The sequence below is a fragment of the Chrysochloris asiatica genome, unplaced genomic scaffold (assembly GCF_000296735.1).
Source record: "Chrysochloris asiatica unplaced genomic scaffold, ChrAsi1.0 scaffold00051, whole genome shotgun sequence".
Taxonomy (NCBI): Eukaryota; Metazoa; Chordata; class Mammalia; order Afrosoricida; family Chrysochloridae; genus Chrysochloris; species Chrysochloris asiatica.
In genome coordinates, this window is record NW_006408569.1 from 2,742,796 (window position 1) to 2,764,567 (window position 21,772).

At 43.6% G+C, this 21,772-nt stretch overlaps 1 protein-coding gene across 2 annotated transcripts in view; it reads left to right on the top strand.

Annotated features, from left to right (window-relative positions):
- Positions 1–21,772, top strand: part of HS6ST2 (heparan sulfate 6-O-sulfotransferase 2) — a 460,411-nt gene that overhangs the window by 386,067 nt on the left and 52,572 nt on the right. The window contains exon 4 of one of the 2 annotated variants that reach the window (XM_006862810.1): positions 13,006–13,092. The exons of the other annotated variant lie outside the window; for it this stretch is intronic. Within the exon in view, the coding sequence (XP_006862872.1) occupies positions 13,006–13,092 (87 nt within the window). The remainder of the gene's footprint in view (positions 1–13,005; positions 13,093–21,772) is intronic. 2 annotated transcript variants of the gene reach the window in all.

A 21,772-nucleotide genomic window follows, 5' to 3' on the forward strand; every position in this document is an offset into this window, starting at 1 on the left:
ACTTTGGATTTTCTTTAAAAGTTCCGGGAGACTTTGTAGGCTTACTCTGGGGACTACCGAATGTATAATGTTCACCAACAAGGCACCAGTTGTGAATTTTTAATTATGACAGATCATTTCAGTAAATAGAACTTCAGGCTCAATTACTGCTGTCAGATCCAATTTTTGTTTCACCTGCTTTTGAGCTCCACTCTGTGGTGTTTGCAGTAATTGCGGCTTTCTCATGAAAGATGAGCTTGTACTGAGATGGATGTCAGCAGCCCCTTAGCCTCTTCTCTCCTGTCTCAGGAGTCAGGGCGGAGTACCCAGTAAGCAAGGTAAGCATGAGCTTCCTTGTGATGACGCACAAATCTGTAACGAACAACTTCACGTGGGTTTTACCACATCTTTGATTAGTGAGATTAGTAAATTAGCACCAGGAAATCCTTGCTTACCTTGCGTATTGGGTTGTTGTTGTTAGGTACAATCGAATCAGTACCGACTCATAGCCACCTTATGCGCAGCAGAACGAAACACTGCCCGATCCTCTTTTTCTCTGACCAAACATAGTATCCTTCTTCAGCGACTGGTCCCTCCGTACTGGGTACTCCGTTCCTACTGTTGTTGTTGTTAAGTGTTGTCGAGTCGATTCCAACCCATAGCGACCCTGTAGTATAGGGTTTCAAAGGAGCAGCTGGTGAGTTTGAACCACCGACCTTGCAGTTCAACCAGCTTTGCAGTCTGGTGCACTAACCCACAGTGCCACACCAGGACTCCTATTAGGAACTGGAAATGTGAAAAGAGGCTTTGATTTGGTAGGAAGGTGCTGTGGGTTTGGGAGAGAGACAGACCTAGAAGCAGAATCGTTGATGTGGTAAAAAAAACTTGTGAAAATGTTCAGTACACATTAGTAAGTCAGCGCAAGGAAGCCCGTGCTTACCTTGCTTATGCTTACTCAGGAGCAGTACTATTGAGACACCTCCTTTAGCAGATTCTAAGTGTGGGTTTGGGAAAGTGGAGACAGTGCCGGTTATCTCTCCATCCCCACTAAGTGTGGTTGTCCCCTGCTACTTGTCAGATGGTGGTTCTTAAAGGGTGGTTACCAGAGCAGCAACAGGGGATATATTAGAAGCATATATTCCCAGGCCCCATCCTAGGCCAATTGCATCAGAAACCCTGGCAGTGGGGGTTCAGCCTGTGTGTTGTTTTGCTTTTAAGTTTTTATTGTCAATTGAGTGATAGATTACATGGGAGAACATTGGTTTTATACCATCGTTTCATTGCAATGATTACAATCTCCTCCATGCATCATCATTCAACAGTAAAAAATACTCAGGAACATATAATAATTTAAAGAACCCAAGGGCACATTCTGCAATCCCGCCTCCTGGCCGCCAGCTCTGAGTCCCTCTCTTTCCATGAGTTTATTTAGCATTCTTAGCTGCTCTTTCTCTCCATATCTTCATCTCTGTCTCCATCTCTGGTTTTGCCGCTTCTCTGGATAGGGTCCTGCATTCTACTTGTGCTCTTCTCTCTTGATGGTCCTAGGGTCCTCTGTTCCTGGAATGTAACATTAACTACTCCCACCGTTGTGTTACAAAACTTCTACCTTTGAAAAATTGTGACAGTTGTCATGATAACAATTACTATTGAATCATAAGAATCTTATCCCCATCTCTTAACCAGACCCATCTAGACAAGATGAAAACTATTCAGTGGGGGACTCTTTCATCCCTCCCCGCTAACTCTGAAACTAAATACCCTCTTGAGACCTTGTAAGCCACTTCGTGCCTTTATCACCCCCTCATTTTAGTTAGCCAATGTCTAAGGTGCCCGTCCCTATCTACCCAGTATACAAAGAGGATAGGATTGATACTTGATGTGAAGACCCCTTCCCTCTCAGTTGGTGTTTTGAGCTACTACATCCATGAGTATAGGTCAAGTTCATCGAATTGTGGCAGTTTATACTTGTTTCCTTTGTCAAAAGTTGTATTTTTAAAATCTTAACTCTAGTCGAGTTCTGATCATCAAGCCATTAAGGCTAGGTCAAATGGGTACTATTTGCAAGTTTGGGCATTCTTGTGCACCTCCCCTCACTTCATATTAGCTGGATGTTTCACTCTTAGCTCTAGCCCTTCTTGGCTATGTCCTTGTCCATGGGCTTGGGAGTCCCCAGGTCTCACCACACTTCAGACCAATCAGCTCTTCCTCTTCTCTCTCTCTCATCTTCAGGTCAACAGAAGTCTATGGAACGTGGTTGAATTCAGCCCATTTCTTCATTGCTACCCCTCTTCCACTCACCAACATGGTCTCTAGCAAGTTTACATGCCTGCTCATGTGTTCCCTTTGAATTTCAATCTTGGATGGGGGGTTTGTCCTAAAGGGACTTGATTATTTGCCTTGATGGCTCACTGGCAAACAACTTGCTTGTTCTTATAGTACCCAATCAGACTGCCATTTTTGTTTCAGATTTTTCCTTCAAAAAGTTTCTTCTGTTGCTCTAGCTGTTCCAGGCTGGTCTGCTTGTCCTTTCTAGTGGGAATGTCCCACCTCAGAAGGTTCTGGCTGGGGCTCAGGATTCCACCTAAGGTCCTATACACTACAAAGGCTCTGCAAGAGGCCTATTTCACTGGGCAAGTTCTAGAACCCCTTTTAGGTATTCCAATCACTTATAGGCTGAAGACGGGCTTACAAGTTTTCTGTAACCATGTTTCCTGACGTTCCTTTCTATACCATTCAAGTGTCTATTTTACAATAGTATCACCTTGTGTTTTTGCAAGCCTCACACCCAGTGTGGAGCTGTATAATAAGCACTGGACTGCAAGTTCGGTTGAATTGTAAGGTCACCAGTTCAAACAGCCACTCTTTGTAACAGATCCTGAAAACAGGAAAAGCAAAGGCAATCATGTGGGAAAATAGGAGTATGTTTGCACACTATAATGGTATGATAGTGGTGGTGGTGGTTGTGTGCCATGGAGTTGGTTCTGACTCTTAGTGACCTTGTACAGGGTTTCCGAGGCTATAAATCTTTAGGGGACCACAAAGCCTCATCTTTCTCCCATGGAACAGCTGGTAGTTTCGAACTGCTGACCTTGAGGTTAGCAGCCTGACTCGTAACCACTGCACTATCAGAGCTCCTTGGAGGAGGTATAGCCTCTAACATTTGGTTGCTGTTTAGTCAATTCTTATTCATAGCAATCCCATGCTTCCTAGGGTTTTCTAAGCTGTCATATTTATGGGAGCATATTGCCAGGACTTTCTCCTGCGGAGATACAGTTAGGTTTGGAGTGTCAACCTTTCATTTAGCAGCCAAGGCCTAATTGTTGCAACACCAGAGTTCCTTAACCTTTGGTGGGTGTTGTTAAGTGTCATTGAGTCAGTTCCGATTCATAGCTACCCTGTATAGTTGTTGTTAAGTATTGTTGAGTTTGTTCCAACTCATAGTGAACCTGTGTAGGGTTTCCAAGGAGAGCTGGTGGGTTTGAACTGCTGACCTTGTAGCTTGCAGTCCACTACTTATTTTGTAGTATCACACCAGGACTTGTTGTTGTTGTTGTTGTTGTTAAGTGCCATCAAGTCAGTATTAACTCATAGTGACCCAGTATAGGGCTCCCGAGGAGCGGCTGGTGAGCTTGAACTACTGACTCTGTGGTTCAAGCCAACCTTGCAGTCCAGTGCATTAAATGGGAACACAAAAGAAATGATGTAACCTGCATCTGACGCCACAGTTTAAGGCTCAATTTAGCTCATCTGCCAGACTGGCTTCTTTACATCAAAGTAACAACAGCGTGGAATGAACTTTGTAAGCTTATGGGAATGGATTGGTATCGATTGCCACCCATCTCTCGGCACTCAGCTCACCTTGCCATCTGTAAGCCGTCTGGCCTGGCTAGTGGGATAGGGAGAAGCTGACTATGAGCATAAGAGAGCCACTGGCCTACACAAGGATCCAGCTCTGTACTTTCCCTCATTCCCATCTTAGCACAGGACTCTCCATTTTACTTAGACGCCTGTGATAATAAGACTTTGTAACATACTTGTAAAGCCTCATAAACTTGGGTGAAAGTGAACTCATTCTGGCATTGGTTGTTCTGAAGCGGCCACTCGTTAATCACAATGGATCACTGTCCCATCACACCTCACTGCAGATCTCATAGCTTTGACTACCCCTTTGGAATGACAACTGTACATCTGACCCCTGTCTTTCTTCTTAAGTTCTAGTGTCATCTCTCTAATTGCCTAAGGGACACTGTCCATCAACACCTCAACTCAATATGTTCCAAGCCACATTCATCATCTTCCAACTAATCTATCTCTGTCACTCATACCCCTGTTTTTCCAGTCATCTAGCTTCTAAACTTTCTCAGCATCTTGATTCATTTAGACTTTATTCTCGTTCTCCAGATGCAGTGCATCCCCACACTCGATCAGATTTCCTTTGACTGTGCTGTACATGATTCCCTTCTTTCCTTGCTCATAACCTACCATTCCGATCCATATTTCTGAATCATTCCTAACCATCCAACAACAAAATGATGAAGTTTTGCTCCTCAATCCCCATCTGATGGAGGAGCTCAGCACTGGGTATGAATGCAGTCATTATAAAATACCAGCATCATTGTGTTTGCTGATGGCCACTGGTAGTCTGTAATCTGGGTCCAGGCTCTCTTGGTCAAGATATACCCTAGCTAAAATGAGAAATTAATGTAATTTAAGAACTGACTCATTTTTCTTCCTTGATCCCAAAGAGGCATTCAAGGATGTGATTGCCACTCCCTGGGCAGAAGCAGCATGTGACAAGAGGTGAAGGGAACCACACAGCAAGGAGAATCAATGAACATATTTCTTTACTTTCTGATGCCCTGTGGTGAGCTGTTAGAGTGAAAAGTTAATGGAAGAGGAGAGGGCAAGCTAATGTGAGTGTGTCCCATCTGCCTTTTCTAAGAGCTGTGCAATTACCAAGCAATTGTGAGCTTATCAGTGAATGGTTTACCTGATCAGTTTCATTCCCTCTGCTTTATAGATGAGAATCTGAAGGCAGCACGAAGTTAAACTCTTTGCTGGCAGCCAGGACTAGAACTCAGAGTGCTGGAATAAATGCTTTGAATTTACGTGGTCGCCCTGGGCTTCATAGCCTTTTTCTCTAACAAACCTCAGCTGTTATCCATAGCTAAGCAAAAGGAAACTAAGAGGCGAATCTAAAAGAAAATACATCTCAGTGACCTTAACTTTCTTTGCTAGATGATTAACAGAAATGTAGATAAGGAACATGGAATCGAATGTACACATGTCAGAGTAGAAGAAAATGAAATCAGTTTGGAAACAAAGAGAGAAAATCACTCAGGACTCAGCGGTAGCACAAAAGAAAAATTAAATAAAGAAGCCTCATCAGCTTTAATGAAAGAAAACCAATATTTGAAGAGCTAGCTTGCTCAGTAACAGAACAAGGGCAAAATTACTACGGAATTGTGATTTTCCTGGGGAAGCAGGCATGATTTTAAGTCTTTCCAAAGACGACCACTTGGTGGAGTTGTTGCTGAGGGGACTCAGTCACCTGTTGGGGAAGATCAGCTAGATGAACTTCAAGATCCTTTGGTCTGGTCTCTAATAACAGGAGCCCTGGTGGAGCTGTGGATTACACATTGGGCTGCTAACTGCAAGATTGGCAGTTCAAACCAATCAACCACTCCGCAGGAGAAAGATGAGCCTGTCTGCTCCATAGAGATTTTCAGTTTCAGAAACTCCATCTAGGGTCACTATGCATTGAGCCTTAACCTTAATGCGTCAGAGTTGACTCGATGGCAGCTGGTCTGGTTTGGTTTTCATACTTGATAAGGTCTGTACATTTTAAGGGTATTTCTGGATCCTGAGAGCTTTTGGGAGGTCAGAGCCATATTTCTGGTAGAAGCAAAGAGCACTAACCATTTTCCCAAGGAGAGATATGAAGCAAGTCTTTAAATATAGCAATACGTTGAGTTTCATCTTGATTATCACAAACAAGAACACCCCTTGGAAAACAGTGAGTGTTGAACAACCGCAAGTGAATTCTTCCATGAACCATCCAAACAAGTGCACTTGAGAATCATTTCTGATTATCCACATGGTGATCAGTAACTAGATCGCATTTCTCCTGGACCGTTCATCTCCAGGGACGGACAGTCTGTGACATGCCACTCTGGTGGCAGACATTGATGGCCAATGCATCCTTCTCGGTTAGTTGTTCACCAAATATCTATTGAGGGACCAGTTAAAACTCACTGGAGAGGCAGATACACAGTAAATTCCAAACAGCCCTAAAAGTGTACCACATGAAAGATATGTAGACAACAATATTATATTCCAACCCCAGATTCTGAAATACAATGTCATTTTCCAAGAACCTTAAAAATGAACTCTTCCAAAAATATTATGTTTTATGTCAAAGATTACAAACCAAATTAGATCTCTTTCAACAATTCCTACACTAATTGTTTCATGACTTTGGTTACAATCCTCGCAGTGTGTCAGCATTTCTACCCCACCTGCCCTGCTTCCATCCATTCACTTTCCCTTCTTCTTGCATTTTCATTTTTGCTTCTGTGCTAATACTGAAAATTTGATCTCATATACTTGATTGTTTAAAGAAACACACTCCACATCATTTATCTTACTTTGTTGTTGTTCTTAAGTGCCGTCGAGTCGGTTCCGACCCACAGCAACCCTGTATAGGGTTTCCGAGGAGTGTCTGGTGAGCTTGATCCACCGACCTTGTGGTTCCAGCTGACACTGCAGTCCAATGCATTAACATACAGAGCCACACCAGGACTCCACTATCGACCAGTCTATTCATTTAGCAGGGCTCCAGTTCTAGGTTAAAAGGACATAGTAGGGCAATAGCTTTAAGGGTTCCTCTAGTTTCTAGCAGTCCACTTAGTCCGGCCTTTTTTATGAATTTGTGTTTGCTATACATTTTTCTCCCATTCTAAGTGGGACCCTTTATTGTGTCCCTAATCAGAACAGTTGATAATGGTAGGCGGACACCATCTAGTTCTTCTCTTGTCAGGATATCTATCTTGGTAGGCAGACACCATCTAGTTCTTCTCTTGTCATCCTGTGAACTGATTTCTTCCTTTATTCTTAGTTTTCTTCACTTTCCTTTGCTCCAGATGGGAAAAGACCAATGGTTGAATCCTAGGAAAATTAACCTTTACACTTTCTGTCCTGTTGTTAGATACAACCCAAACTCAAACCATTGCTCTCAAGTTGATTCTGACTTATAGTGAGCAACGAAATTGCCCTTTCATGGGGACTGAGATGAATTACTTCCAAAAAGAGTTTAACAAAATAGTGTAGGAAGTACAGAAGATTCTGTATGCCACCAAGCAGGAAAGTGAGATCCTTGGATGTGTTAAACGACTAAGCTCTTCTACCATAAGTACCTCTCTGAACTCAGAGTCAAATCCAGATTGGAGTGGATCGGATTGCCATTTCATCATCAAAATATTCAATCAGAACTACTTGGGAAATGCTGGAGTCAGGATAGTCACCATTTCCCCACTGGAATACAACATGTTTGATGTTGAAGGACTGTTTTGTTTTGTTTTTCACTTTTCTGGTCTTGGAGACTTTGCCGGAGCGGCTGGCAAACAGCTTCCTTGAAAGACAGAGATGTATAGTCGACCAAGCAGAAAGAAAGGAGGCTGGGCCCTGTCAACTTTTCCTTTCAAGAACTCACCTGGCTTGTTTTCATAGGACTATGATGAGGCTTGCTTTGAGGTACTGGAGGGAGGAAAAAAATTCCACCTGTAGAAGAGGATTGTGTTGTCGTGGCTGTTGAGTTGATTTCAACTCATAGCAACCTTGAATAGAGTTTCTGAGAGTGGCTGGTGGGCCAGAACTTCTGACCTTATGATTACCAGTCCAGTGCTTATCCTACAGCAAAAGTGGATAGCACTCAGGATACTAGACTGTGGTTGGAAGGAGGAAGCCTGAATCTATCTGTATCCTCTGAGATCTCAGGCCACAACCCTTGAGATTCGAGCTCAAGGAGGAAATGGAAATGAAAAGAACCTCCAAGTATTCTAGAGCCCAAACCAAAACAACCAAAGTCGTTGCCATCGAGAGATTTCTGACTCATAGTGACACCATGTGTCACTATGAAAACCATGTGTCACAAGAAAACAATAGGGTCTTCTTGGCTGTCATCTTTATGAAAGCAGATCTTCCATGGTAGATTTCAACCACCAACCTTTAGTAGTTGAACACAAACCATTAGTACGACCCAAGAGCCTTGTTCTAGAGACAGATCAAGGTAATGACAGCTTTGTATGTACTTAAGCCTTGTTGGGTTGCTGTTCACCAGGCCAGTTGTTCAGAGAAAGATGACGCAGTGTGCTCCGGTAAAGATTTAGTCACAGAAACCTTAAGGAACAGTGCTACTAGTATTTATTTATTTATTTTTGTGGGGTGGGTCCTGGGCCATCCTCACAATTGTTGCCACGCTTGAGCCCATTGATGCTGCCATTCTGCCAATCCATCTCACTGGGGGTCTTCTTCTTTTTCTCTGACCCTCCACCTTACCAAACATGATATCCTTCTCCAGTGACTGGTGCCTCCTGACAATATGTCTGAAGTATGAGAGACGAAGTTTGGCCATCCTGGCCTCCAAGGAGCATTCTGGCTGAACTTCTTCCAACATAGATCTGTTGGTTCTTTGGGCAGCCCATGGCACTTTGAATTCTCCTCCAACACCATAACTCAAAGGCATCAATTCTTCTACGGTCTTCCTTATTCACTGTCCAGCTTTCGCATCCATATGAGGTTATTGAAAATACCATGGCTCGGGTCAGGTGCACCTTAGTTCTCAAGCTGACATCTTTGCTCTTCAACACTTTAAAGAGATCTTGTGCAGCAGATTTGTCTAATATAATGCGCTGTTCAATTTCTTGATTTCTGCATGCATGAATGTTAATTGTGCAGTCAAGCAAAATGAAGTCTTTGACTTCATCTTTTGTCCAGTGATGAGGATTTTTTTTTTTTTACGTTGAGATACAATCCATACCGAAGGCTGTGGTCTTTGATCTTTATCAGTAAGTATTTTAAGTCCCTCTTCACTTTCAGCAAGCAAGGTTGTATCATCTGCGTATGTCATGTTGTTAATGAGTCTTCCTCCAATTCTGATGCCACATTTTTCTTCATATAATCCAGATTCTTGGACTATTTGCTCAGAATACAGATTGAATAAGTATAGTAAAAGAATGCAACTCTGTTGCACAGCTTTCCCAATTTTAAACCATTCAATGTTCCCTTGTTCTGTTCGAGTGGCTGCCTCTTGGTCTATGTACAGGTTCCTCATGAGCAAAATTAAGTGTTCTGGAATGCTCATTCTCTTTAAGTGCTGTCTATAGCTTGTCATGATCCGCACCATCAAAAGCCTTTGCATAGTCAATGAAGCACAGGTCAACATCTTTCTGTATTCTCTGCTTTCAGCCACAATCTACCTGACGTCAGCAATGATAGCCCTCGTTCCACGCCCTCTAGCTCTAGTTCAAGGCAACCTCCCCACTCTCAACCTCATATTCTCCAAATTATCATCAATATATTTTACATGCAAGGAGTCCTGGTGTGGCACTGTAAGCACTTGACTGCTAACTGCAAGGTTAGTAGTTCAAACTCATCAGTCACTCCTGGAAACCCTATACAGGGTCACTATGTATCAGAGCTGCCAGGAGGGCATTTGACACCAGTAACAGGGTTTATTTCTGCATGTCTCAGGGATTTTCGGGTGTATCAGTGGCGAGGGTCCTTGGCAGCAGCTTAATCTCTGGGCTCCTGATCTGTGTCCAAGGCTCCCAGACATCTGCGGCTGCAGCATTGGCTTTTTCTATGTCATGAGGGCAATTGTGGAAAACTCAGTCTCTTTTCTAGCACGGCTTCATATTTCCTCCAGCTCAGGTTTCAGAATCATAATCTCTTGTCCAGACTAGCCAACCTGGATTTTTGAGGAAGAAGAACAGTGAATCTGGCCCTCAGTGGGAAGGTTCGGCAAACTTTTCTCTATACCCAAACCCATTTGTTGCTCTCATGTCGTTTCTGACTGATGGCGACCCTGTGTGTTACACTGTAGCACTGCATTCTTGGCTGAAATCTTGACAGAAGCAGATGGCCGTGTTTTTTTCCATGTGCTCCTGGGTGAATTTGAACTGCAAACACCTTCGGTGAGGGTGGGGTGCCATGGAGTTGGTTCCGACTCATAGCAACCCTGCATAGGGTTTCTGAGACTGTAAATCTTTACAGGAGTAGAAAGGCTTATCGTTCTCCTGCAGAACTGCTGGTAGTTTCGAACTGCTGACCTTAGATTAGCTCCTTACAAACATCTTTAGGTTGGTCAAAACCAAGTCCTATTGAGTCGATTCCAACTCCTAGTGAACCTCTAGGACAGAGTGGAATGGCCTCATAAGATTTCCATGACTGTAAATCTGTGCACACACAGACTGCCACATCCTTCTCCCATAGAGCAGTTGTTGTAAGAAACACTAACCTTTTGTTAGCAGCCAATAGCTTTAGCTATGGCATCACCCACCAGGGCTCCTTTATAGATTGGTTATTGTTGTTAACTTCTTTCAAGTCAGTTCTGACTCATATCTACCCTGTATAGGGTTTCCCAGGAGCGGATGGTGGATTTGAAATGCCAATTTTGCCGTTAGCAGGACTTATCCACACCAGGGTATTCATAAAGTGTTTGTGCCACACCAGATTTTCTTCTGTACAATAGTCCTTAGTATAGCTACAAATGTAAAGTTCTAGGATCCAAGCAAATGGCCCTGGTAGCGCACTGGTGACATGCTCAGTTCTGTGGGAGAAAACTCTGCTCCCATAAAAATCACAGCCAAAAAAAATCCTATGGAACAGTTCTACTCTGTCACGTGGAGTCATTATAAGTCAAAAATGGACTCAGTGCCACTTAAAAAACAACAATAGGATCCAAGCCTGGTACATGCTTGGCTCCCCTTCCCTGATTTCAGATGCATTTTGTTACTGTGAACCAATCTGTTATTTGCACAGAACAAACATTTTTGAGTTATTTGATTATTTTTCCCCCCATCCGGGTGCCACAGGTTGTGCATATTATCTTGTCCTCTGAGAATTCTTTGTTTTTATTCTCCTCAGATGTGCACTGAAGGGATGTGGCCTTCAATCCCAGGGGCCCTTATTTCCTATTTTTTAAACATCCACTACTCCAAGAATGTCCCCCACCCCCACAGGGTAACAGTTAATAATCTGAAGGCTGCTGCTACCAGCTGCCAGCTTTCCCAGTGTCCTGTGGTGCCCTACATTATGCTTAAACACAGTCCCATGTAAAGCAGGTCACAAAGGGCTCTGGAGCCCAAGACACAGAGAAGGGGATTTGGAAGTGAAAATGAATATTCTTTGACTCCAAAGCTCATGGATGCTGAAAGTTAGCCACTCAGCGCGTCTGGGTGGACTCAAACTTAACAACCTTCCAGTTAGCAGCTGAGCATGTTAAACACTTGCACACGCAAACTGCCGCCACCCCCACCCCCCAATTCCAGGTACTCCCTGGGCTCTGCTTAGACACGGATAGTATTGTCCTGGCCTCCTGGATGTTTTTCTTACTCTGGTTTGTCACTTAGCTTCTGAGCTGAGTTCTGGGTGATCTCAGGTGTGTCTAAGGAGTCCTTGGCCAGGAGTTCCTAACGGAAGGACTGAGAAAGCATGGATGAGTTCAATCACCATTCACTAGGTGACCACCTTTTGGTGGGTCTGTGAGTAGCGCAGGAAAATCATCCTAGCACTTTGTCCCAAGTGACTTCTGACACCTCCAGGATAAAGTGTCTTCTTCAGGATCCGAGCTCATCTTGGTGCTTCCCACTTCCCAGTGGATCTCCTGAACTTCATGGTGATTTTGCTACCTGACAGATCTGTGCCCACACATCTTTATTACCTCTGCAATCAACAAGAACTCATGATTAGCTCTTGTTCCAATCCTATTCCAGCCATTTGAAACTGGTGGGTCCAGAAAATAATCTTTTTTGCGACCTCCCTACATGCCCTCACTTGCGGACAGCTATTTCTGAGGTACTTAAAACAAAACAAACAAACAAACAAACAAACAAAACAGATGCAGAAATACCTGGCAGAGCTCTTGGATACTCTCTGAGACAATATTCTGCATCGTCAGAGGGGCTCTGTTAGAGACAGTGGAAGCCAGGATCTTTATAGAAGGTAATGCTGATGTTGATCTTACAAAACAAAACAAAACAAAACAAATGCCTCTCTGATGAAATCAGGGTAAATAATTCCACACATCATCAAGTGGAGAGAAAGGCTTTGAGATGGTTTCCATGGAAATTTGAAGATGAAGTAAAGTAATAATTTGAAGGCAGAGCAGCTGAATTGAAGATAATGGTAAAATACTTTGATAAAAGAAGTAGAATAAAGTAATCAAGAGGACTCCAATCAATTATTCCTCTTTTTCTGTTTACTTTCAGGTGATTAATTTGTCCGAGTTTATTAACCTGATACGATTAAGCAGACCTTCCTTGTGATTTATTTCGTAATTGTTTCCAAGGTTTGCCGTAAGCTGTGGAGATTCAAATTCAATTACTCATGAAGCAGGTGGTGCTTCTCCCTAAAGAATATCTGAATGCATGGTCTTCCCATGTTACCATTATGAGTGAAAATTATTGATTCATTTAATATTATCTGCAGCTTCAGAACTGAACTTATGGCTAGAAAGAAACGATTTCGTGTTAAAGATTAGTTATTTTGATGGGATATCTTTACAGTAGAACATCCCGTAAAGATACTGAAGCACCACCATGAATGAAATCCACCATTTCAAGCTGTGAATGCCAGAAAGATAACTTTCTTCACCTTTCATAGGCACCCTGGTGAGAATCATGCTTCATTTTGACCTGAAAGAGAGAGAGAAGGAGACACTAGAATTCTTTTACTGATGTGACTAATTGTTTTTTGTCTCTGTGGTTGTTGCTGTCTCTGTTTCTCTTCTTTCTGTGGGTATAGTAAGGATAGACGGGGTGCCGCAAACACTAATCCAGCCGTCAACTCTCCATCATCCACAAAGGCCCGGAACACATCTAAGAGTGGGAAGTAAGTGAAAAGTGCTCCTGAGCTTCTGACAGAGCTGTCGTAAAGTCATGCACTGTCCCCATTGTGTCATTCATTCACATTCATTCAACAAAGATTTGCCAGCTACCTTCTGTGTGCCTCATGCTGGGCTTGGTGACTGGGAAGGAGTAAAGCATGTGTCAGTCATATTAGGTGCATGTGGGATTCAAGAAGGAGGAGGGAGATGAGTTTACAAAGATAGCGTAGGGCTGACTGTGAAGGTCAAGGTCTTGTGGCAATGAAAACTTGGACTGAGAGCTTCAACAAATAGAGAAAGGAGCAGCAGCAGTATTGATTAACTATGGTCTGCTTGGCAAAAACCCATGATCATCTGTCTTTGAGCCGTGCACTGAAGTCTAGTACTGAAGTCCAAAGAACCTGGCTAACATCATTCCCTGAATTTCCTGGTTTAAACCATCTTGCAAGTTTAACTGTATCACTGATTTGCACGCCATGTGTATTCTGTTTCCAGCAACTACCATGAAACTCACGTGTGTGGTATTGCCAAACTGGGTACTAGCTGAATATTTGTGCTGTTGTATTTACCTCTTTGGGCTTATTCCAGATGACAGCATTGGCTGACCTCTCCCTGTGGATTCAATGGAGCATGACATTCTGAGGCATTGGGCTCCAATACAGATAGCATACCTCCAAGTTGGCACTTCCCCTTCAAAGTGGTTGCAGCCCTGTGGTGAATGATTCAGGTTATCCATAAGCTCTGTCTCCCAGGGTTCCAGGTAGAAAGAGCACCCAGTATGCATTTTTGTTGTTGTTGTTAAGTGCCTTTCAGTTAGTTCTGAACCATAGCAACCCCGTATAGGGTTTCCAAAGAGGAGCTGGTGAGCTTGACCTTGTGGTTCAAATGGCTATGTAGTCTGGCACATTACCCCACAGCTCCACACCAGGACAAATGCCTTCATCAGGATAACCATCCTCATCATCCAATAAGACATACCACTACAAGAGCACAGTCGGCAATGAAAGGTGGATTTGTAATGGTCATAGATTTTACGTATTCAGCATTGGACCGAAAATGCTGCATTTTGAATATGATCTTATATTCAGTTCCCCAAGTGAACGATCTACTGGCTGCCTTTCCCCCTCCCTCGCCCTTCCCCTCCTGAATACCATTTAAGATTTGCATATAAAGTTGAATGTGGCCTATGTTGGAGACAATCAGATCAAAAGCATTGGTGAAGACAGAAGATGGGATCTCTGAGCAGTTAGAACTCATTTCAGTTATTTATCACTGAGTACGATGGCACCTAACAACAACCATAATCAAAATTAGTCCCAATTCATCGGTAGCTCAGACGCTCAGTTTACAGGGATGACAGGGGGGAATTGCATTTAACTCCATGTTGGAAGAAATAGCAGGCCCTGTCTGAGCACCTTGTACACATCTGCCACACTGACAACTCAGGGCACAATCTCCATTTATTAGACCCTTACACATGAGTATAATTGTAGATAGCAGTGATTTCCTGTTGCATCTAGAAAGGGACTCTTTTTTTTTTTTCTTCTTCTGACTTTGCAGGAGCCAGGGTTTCTTACCTCTTGTGGGAAGAATCTGCTTGTGAACCACAAAAGGAGCAATTGGTAGGGTGTGAGTTGAGATAAGTGAGGGAGAATGCATACCTAATACTCTGCCCAGGTTGTTAACCATAGGGAGCCTGAATAAATGCATTCTTAAGTAGATGAACCTGAGCATGTATCACCCTTTCTATATTTGGATGTATCTCCAGCTTCTGTGATGGCAGGGCCTCCCCACTGTGCTTCTGCTGAACAGAGTCTCTTTTCTTTACCATGGATAGTGATTCACAAATTGAGCTAGTTCTTTTAAAATTTGTTGTTGTTGTTGATTATTAAGTGAAAAAGAAAATTATCCTCATGTATATGGATGTCCAGCCCCACCCACTCCATGGGGCCACTCCTCTTATCCCCCATCAGTTTTCAGGAGGATTTTTTTCAATCTCAGCACACATTTTCTCCTTCACAGAATTTCTTTGTCAACAAGTGAAGTACTGATACTGACCTTCTATTAGTTGGTGAACACTTTGAGGGCATTCTCACAGTTGATAGAACTGTGTCCAAGCATGTTGAGGTGAAGTTCTAGCCCCTGTGGCATTATCTATTTCCTTGGTTTGGGCGGTTGAATGGGTGGAGGTCATGGAGTACGTAAATCTTACCCGCCCCCCCCCCCCCCCCCGCCAAGGTTTTTCCCATGGTGCATTTCTCAGAATCCCAGCATCTTGGCTGCGGTTCTGCTGCTTCTTCAGATGCTATTTGACCTGCAGACAGTTTCTCTGTGTTATTGTGAGGCTAGAGATCAGCTGGGAATTCAAAGGAACGCTAGTGCTGTTTTTTTTCTCTGAAAAGAAATTGAGTTTTCTGGTTTCTCAAAAAAAAGAAAGAAATTTGAAAGTCAAGCAGCGTCAAGTATACATCAGGACTCAAAATAGTTATCCTCTGTGAGTGTGGCGCTGTAGGATCAGCACTGAACTGCTAATCACAGGGTCAGCAGTTCGAGCCCACCAGTCACTCCTCGGAAACCCTAAAGAGGGCTGCTATAAGTCGGGACCAACGTGATGGCACTGAACAACAATGACCACCTGTGTGAGTGATTGCTATGGGAGAACCTCTGGACTGAGCAGGTGATAAATTTTGTCTCATTACTCCTCACCCACCCCGAACTCATGAACTATTATTGTTTCTGTTTTCCACATAAGGGAAGTGAGGCTTCTTAAGGTCATACTGCATCTACAAGGGGCCTCCGAGTGAACATTTTTGGTAAAAACCTTTAGCACCATTGTGACCACCACCACCGATGATAATAATAGCTTAATATTTTGAGCATCTATTTAATACTATATAGTCCTGATATGACACTCTAGGATAAGCACTGGACTGCTAACCACCAAGTCAATGTTTCAAACCCACCATCTATTCCTCAGAAACCCTATGCAGAGTTCTTTATGAGTCAGAACCTACTCAGTGACATTAAACAATTGTGTGCTATTGTGTTAGACCTTAGGTCAGCTAGACAAATACAAGATTGTAACAAGTGACTTCAAGGAACTCGCAGTCTCACAAGGGAGACAGAGGTCAGAGGAGGGAACAACAAGCAAGTCCATCACTCATCTCTGTTGTTCTGGATCAGTTGGATTTGGGGATAAGGTCAAAGCTAAAGCAGAATGACCAATTCTGTCTTTTCCCTCTCCCAGTGCTGTTGGGGACCGTCTGAGATGCAATGTAGCATGCCGAGTACTTTACAAGACCTACAGCTTGCAAGTTGTGTCATTTCAGCGTGCTGTTTCATTGTCTGGATCGGAAGCTGGGTAGCCCTCTGTTTCTGGGAGGAACAGATGGAATGGGATATGTCTGAGCAGCAGAGCCAGACTACCCTGGCAATGACTTTGAGGGAGGAACGAGCCGTTTCTTCTATGCCAACAGTGAGGCAAATTGACAAGACAGAATGGAAAAACATAATCAGTGCTGAGCTGTACCACTGAGATCGGGAAGCATAGGTTTTACTGAGACTGACCCGTGACCAACTAGGCCGGGCAATCGAATTTCACCTCACATATGGTTCCCTTTAGTAATGTGACGCTGTTATTCTGTCCAACACAGCAGGCCACAGTTAAGTTATTTGCTGACCCACTGGATTGTCCCCAGAAAACACGTAAGCTGTCAAGACTGAGCATGCGTAGTAGCCAGCCACCAGGAGCCTTTGAAAATTCTGTTTAGTATCTGTTTTGCGTTCATACTTTTCATGAGACGAACTCTTTTGCTGGGCATGTAAGAACACTGAGACTCCAGAAGGTTAAGTCCTTTTCTCAGAGCCACGCAACAAGTTAGTTGCAGTGGTCAGCCTAGAACATTGGCTTTTCCCCATACCTTGTCTACATCTCCTTCTTCTAGGAGACTTGGAGCCAAGTCTCAGGATGGCCAGCCAAGCGCTCGCTGCCTTCCATATTCCATGATGCCTACGGGGCTGATTTCTGTCAGGTACTATAATAATGAAGACCAGAGAAATCTGAATCTTTCCATTTCTAAAACAATGTGGAAACATGTAAAGATAGTGGTCATGGAGGGAGAAAGCATGTACTTTTCAGGTTCATCGCTTTTTCTCTGAAATCAGCTGGCACAGCCACCCTTTCTCAACAGTAGTGTGGATCTATCCCCACCCCCGCCAATACATTTCTTCATCAAGGAGGCAACATGCCAGCAAGTGGATTCCCACTCATACTGACCATTGCCCCATAGGGTTTCCAAGGCTGAAATCTTTCAGAACTAGACTGCTACATCTTTCTCCCACAGAGTACCTGGTGGGATTGAACCACCGACCTTTTGGTTAGCAGCCAAAAGCTGCTTTTGTCACTGTCCCACCAGGGTCCTTTGCCCCCAAGTCCTAAACCATAATACCAAACCCCATGGCACTAAGGCATTTCCTACTCTAGGACTTCCAAGATGTTAAATCTTTATGGGAGCAGACAGCCTCATCCTTCTCCCGCTGAGCAGCTGGTGGATTTGGACCACTGATTTTGAGGTTAGCACAGCGCCAAGTAAATAAGACCATGTATGTTGAATAAGTACCATAAATGTTGGCTTAGATGAATTAAGGCCAGGAGGAGGGAAGGAGTGCTAAGATAGAGAAAAAGGAGTGCAGAAGGCAAATATAAAATGAGAAAATCAAACCTGACTTTCTTCCCATTAAATCTACCTTGGGCTGACCCAGGCAGCAGACGCCAGCGAAAGACTTATTCTGATCTGTTTTTTGCTAAAATGGCCTCATCACAGACAGGCATGTTGGTCTGTTCGGCAAACTCTAGATGAGTACAGTCAGGAGCCCGTGGCCTCATAAATTAACTAAACACACCAGCACCCCCTTTTGTTTTGATTGGCAGAAACCAAATGAAAAAGTTCCTTGCTAGAGAAAGCAGAGGCAAGGTAGAACTTGCTGTGTATGGACTTGGCATGGTGCGGTTTCGTATTTCATATTTAGCTGTTTCTCTGTCCATCACAGGCGTCAGAGAATCCTGCCTATTGTGGTAGCATGATTGTGTTGTCTCCTTTCATTTAAAGACATGTAGTTCTTCTAATTTAAAGACATGTAGTTCCCAGTATGGTGCTGCAGTATAATGCTCTGGACTGCAAGGTCAGTCTGAGCCACAAGGTCAGAGGTTCAAATCCACCAGCCGTTCTATGTGTTGGAACAAACAAAAATAAGTACTTCTAAGGAGTCCTGGTGTGGCACTGTAGGCTAAGCACTGGACCGCAGGGTCATTTTGATCTGCAAGTTCAGTGGTTCAAACCCACCAGCTGTTCTTTGGGAACCCTATACAGGGTCACAATGAGTCAGAACCAACTTGACGGCACTCAACAACAACAAAAAGTTCTTGTAAGACCCACTGCATTGCCTCTTTGTATGTGTGAACTTGTGCATGCTTTCATTTCAGAATGATTGTATCCTGGGGATCATAGTCGGCAAATGGCCAACCATTCAAATATTCAAACTGTTGCAGTAACTGCATGTGATGACGTTGCCCGTGACTGGTTCAAGTAATAGAGCCCTCCCTCACCTTCCATACGTGCAATCTATTGCCCAAGACCTGACAATGCAAACCTAGGGATTACAACAGTTCTATCCTTAACTGAGGAATCTGTACCTGGACCAAGAAGCAGTTGTTCAAACAGAACATAAGAACACTGAATGTTTTAAAATTAAAAAAGGTGTGCGACAAGGTTGTATTCTTTCACCATATTTATTCAACCTGTATGCTGAGCAAATAATCCGAGAAAATGAGTTCTATGAAGAAAAACATGGCATCAGGATTAGAGGAAGACTCATTAACAACCTGCGATATGCAGATGATAACAACTTTGCTTGCTGAAATGTCAAAAAACGAAAATCCTCACCAATGGACCAATAAACAACATTCTTACCAACAGCGAAAAGATTGAAGTTGTCAAGAACTTCATTCTTCTTGGATCCACTATCAACATTCGCAGAAGCAGCAGTCAAGAGATCAAATGACGTATTGCATTAGGCAAATCTGCTGCACAGGAACTTTTTAAAGTGTTGAATTGCAAAGATGTCAGCTTGAGGACTAAGGTGCGCTTGACCCCAGCCATGGTATTTTCAATAATTCATATGGATGCAAAAGCTGGAAGACCATAGAAGAATTGATGACTTTAAAATATGGTGTTGGAGGAGAATACTAAAAGTGCCATGGGCTGCCAAAGGACCAATAGATCTGTTTTGGAAGAAGTGCAGCCAGAGTGCTCCTTCAAACTTCGTCTCTCATACTTTGGACACATTGTCAGGAGAGAACAGTCGCTGGAGAAGGATATCATGTTTGGTAAGATGGAGGGTCAGAGAAAAAGAGGAAGACCCCCAATGAGATGGATTGGCCAGTGGCAGCTTCGATGGACTCAAGTGTGGCAACAGTAGTGAGGTTGGCCCAGGATCGGACATTGTTTCGTTCTTCTGTGCATAAGGTCACTATGAGTCGGTGCTGACTTGATGGCACCTAACAACAACAACACCCTTAACTGGAAAAAGCTCTGGTAGCACAGTGGTTACGAGTCGGGCTGCGAACCTCAAGGTCAGCAGTTCGAAACTACCAGTTGTTCCGTGGGAGAAAGATGAGGCTTTCTGCTGCTGTGAAGATTATGGCCTCAGAAACCCTATAAAGGATCGCTATGGGTCGGAACCAACTCCACAGCACACCACCACCACCATCCTTAACTGGTTACGAGTTGAGCTGCTAACTTCAAGGTCAGAAGTTCAAAATAACAGCCATTCTATGGGAGAAAAATGAGGCTTTCTGCTCCGTAAAGATTTACAGCCTTGAAACCGACTCCACGGCACTTAACGACAACAGCAAACCCTTAACTAACCGTGGGGATGATACAGAACTGGTCAGTGTTTAGTTCCATTGTGCATGGGGTCACCATGAATTGGACAGCTGCTAACACTAACAATATCCTAAAGGCTTGTGATAAAGTGAAGCATCAAACTGACTGATTTGTGGGAAGGAGGGGTGTGGAGCAGGGAGCAATTGCTTCTGTGGAGGAAAAAACACACATTTTTAGAACATAAGCTGATGTCAAAGCTTATCCCTACAAATGGCTGGTAATAGAATATGCCTGGGATCAATTTGTGTGTGCTCTAATTGCCTTTGCCTTCCGTATTCCCCATCCAAGATACTGTGCACTCTTTGGTCATGACAGAAAATATCAAATCTACCCAGAAAAGAGCATTCATTAATAAGGCAGGAAAGTAGCCCAAGACATTTAAAAAAGACTTTCAATAACAAAGGGTAAATAATGTAGGCTTGACATCATTTGGGGTTTAGCCTAGTGCTACCCAGCTGCAGTGCAGGGCTTTTCCAAGATCTCTTTAAATAATCATTCAGCCTTGTGTGTTTTTGAAAGAACATCCACTTTGGAGTCAGCCAGACCTGGATTTGAATCCTGCCTCTGTCAGGTAACCAACTTTGTGCCTACCTCATTAGACTGTTGTGAGGATTAAATGGCATCATCAAACTAAAGTTCTTAGAGTAGCTGGCACATGGCTAGTGTGCAGTGAATGTCAGCCAATGACTAGGCTTTCTTCAACTGCCAACATATTGCAGCTGGGGACAGTGTGGCCTAGCCAGCATGACTATGACTGAATGAGAACTCTGGGTGGCTCAGCTTGCCTGGTTATCTGCTTTGCCAGCTCCTGAAACAAGGCATCAGAAGCCACAAAAGCACTGGCACTCCATGAAGAATGCCTACGAGTTGGGTGAGAAAGGAAGTTGATGGCAGATCCGAGAAGGGACAGTCCAAACATGGAAGCATCTCCTAGTGGGTCCACATGCAGCTCTGTGGTGGGTAGGAGGGAGATGAAGTCGGTCTAGAATCCTGGCCTTCTCATTCCTTGCCCAATGCTCTTTCCATGTGAGTATATGCAACACTGCTTCTCCCTGACAGCAAGATCCTTCCGTTCATGACACCTAAAGGAGACTTGGAACCAGGGCTCAGGATGGCCCTCACACATATGACTGTGCATGCTGATCACTCAAGTTCAACAGCTTAGTGAAGAAGCATGTTCTGCTCATGGAACTTTAGAAAGCAGGAGACATCTCTCAACCTTCTGAACTATCATACAAAAACTAGAACAAGACTTCTCAATGAATATTTATTTCATGTGGCATACCTGGTCGAGAACTCATATGCGTGGCAGTGCCCTGGCCAAGCTCAAGGTTGGGTCCAGGTCCAGTTACCTGGTGCTGTCTAGAAGTCATTCCTGGCCCACCCAATTGAAAAAAGCCTCATAGAACACAAGGAAGAGTGATGCTCAACAGATTCAGAGACTCCTCAATTCCTCCCTGTCTCGGTCTCTCTGTTCCTGAGTTTTTGTAAAAAGAAGCAGTCTAATCTAATAGTTATGATGACAAACTCCAGAGCCAATTGCTGCTTTAAAATCTCAACACCACGCTGGCAACGTTACTTAATTGACCTGTAAAAAGGAGGATACAAGCCATGGTTGTAGGGTTTCTTTTAAGAGGATTACATTCTTGATGCCGTCAACAAATTTTGTTGAGTGTTTACTAGGTACTGGAAACTGTTTCAGGGACTGAGGATACAGCGGGGGACAGAACAGACAAAATCC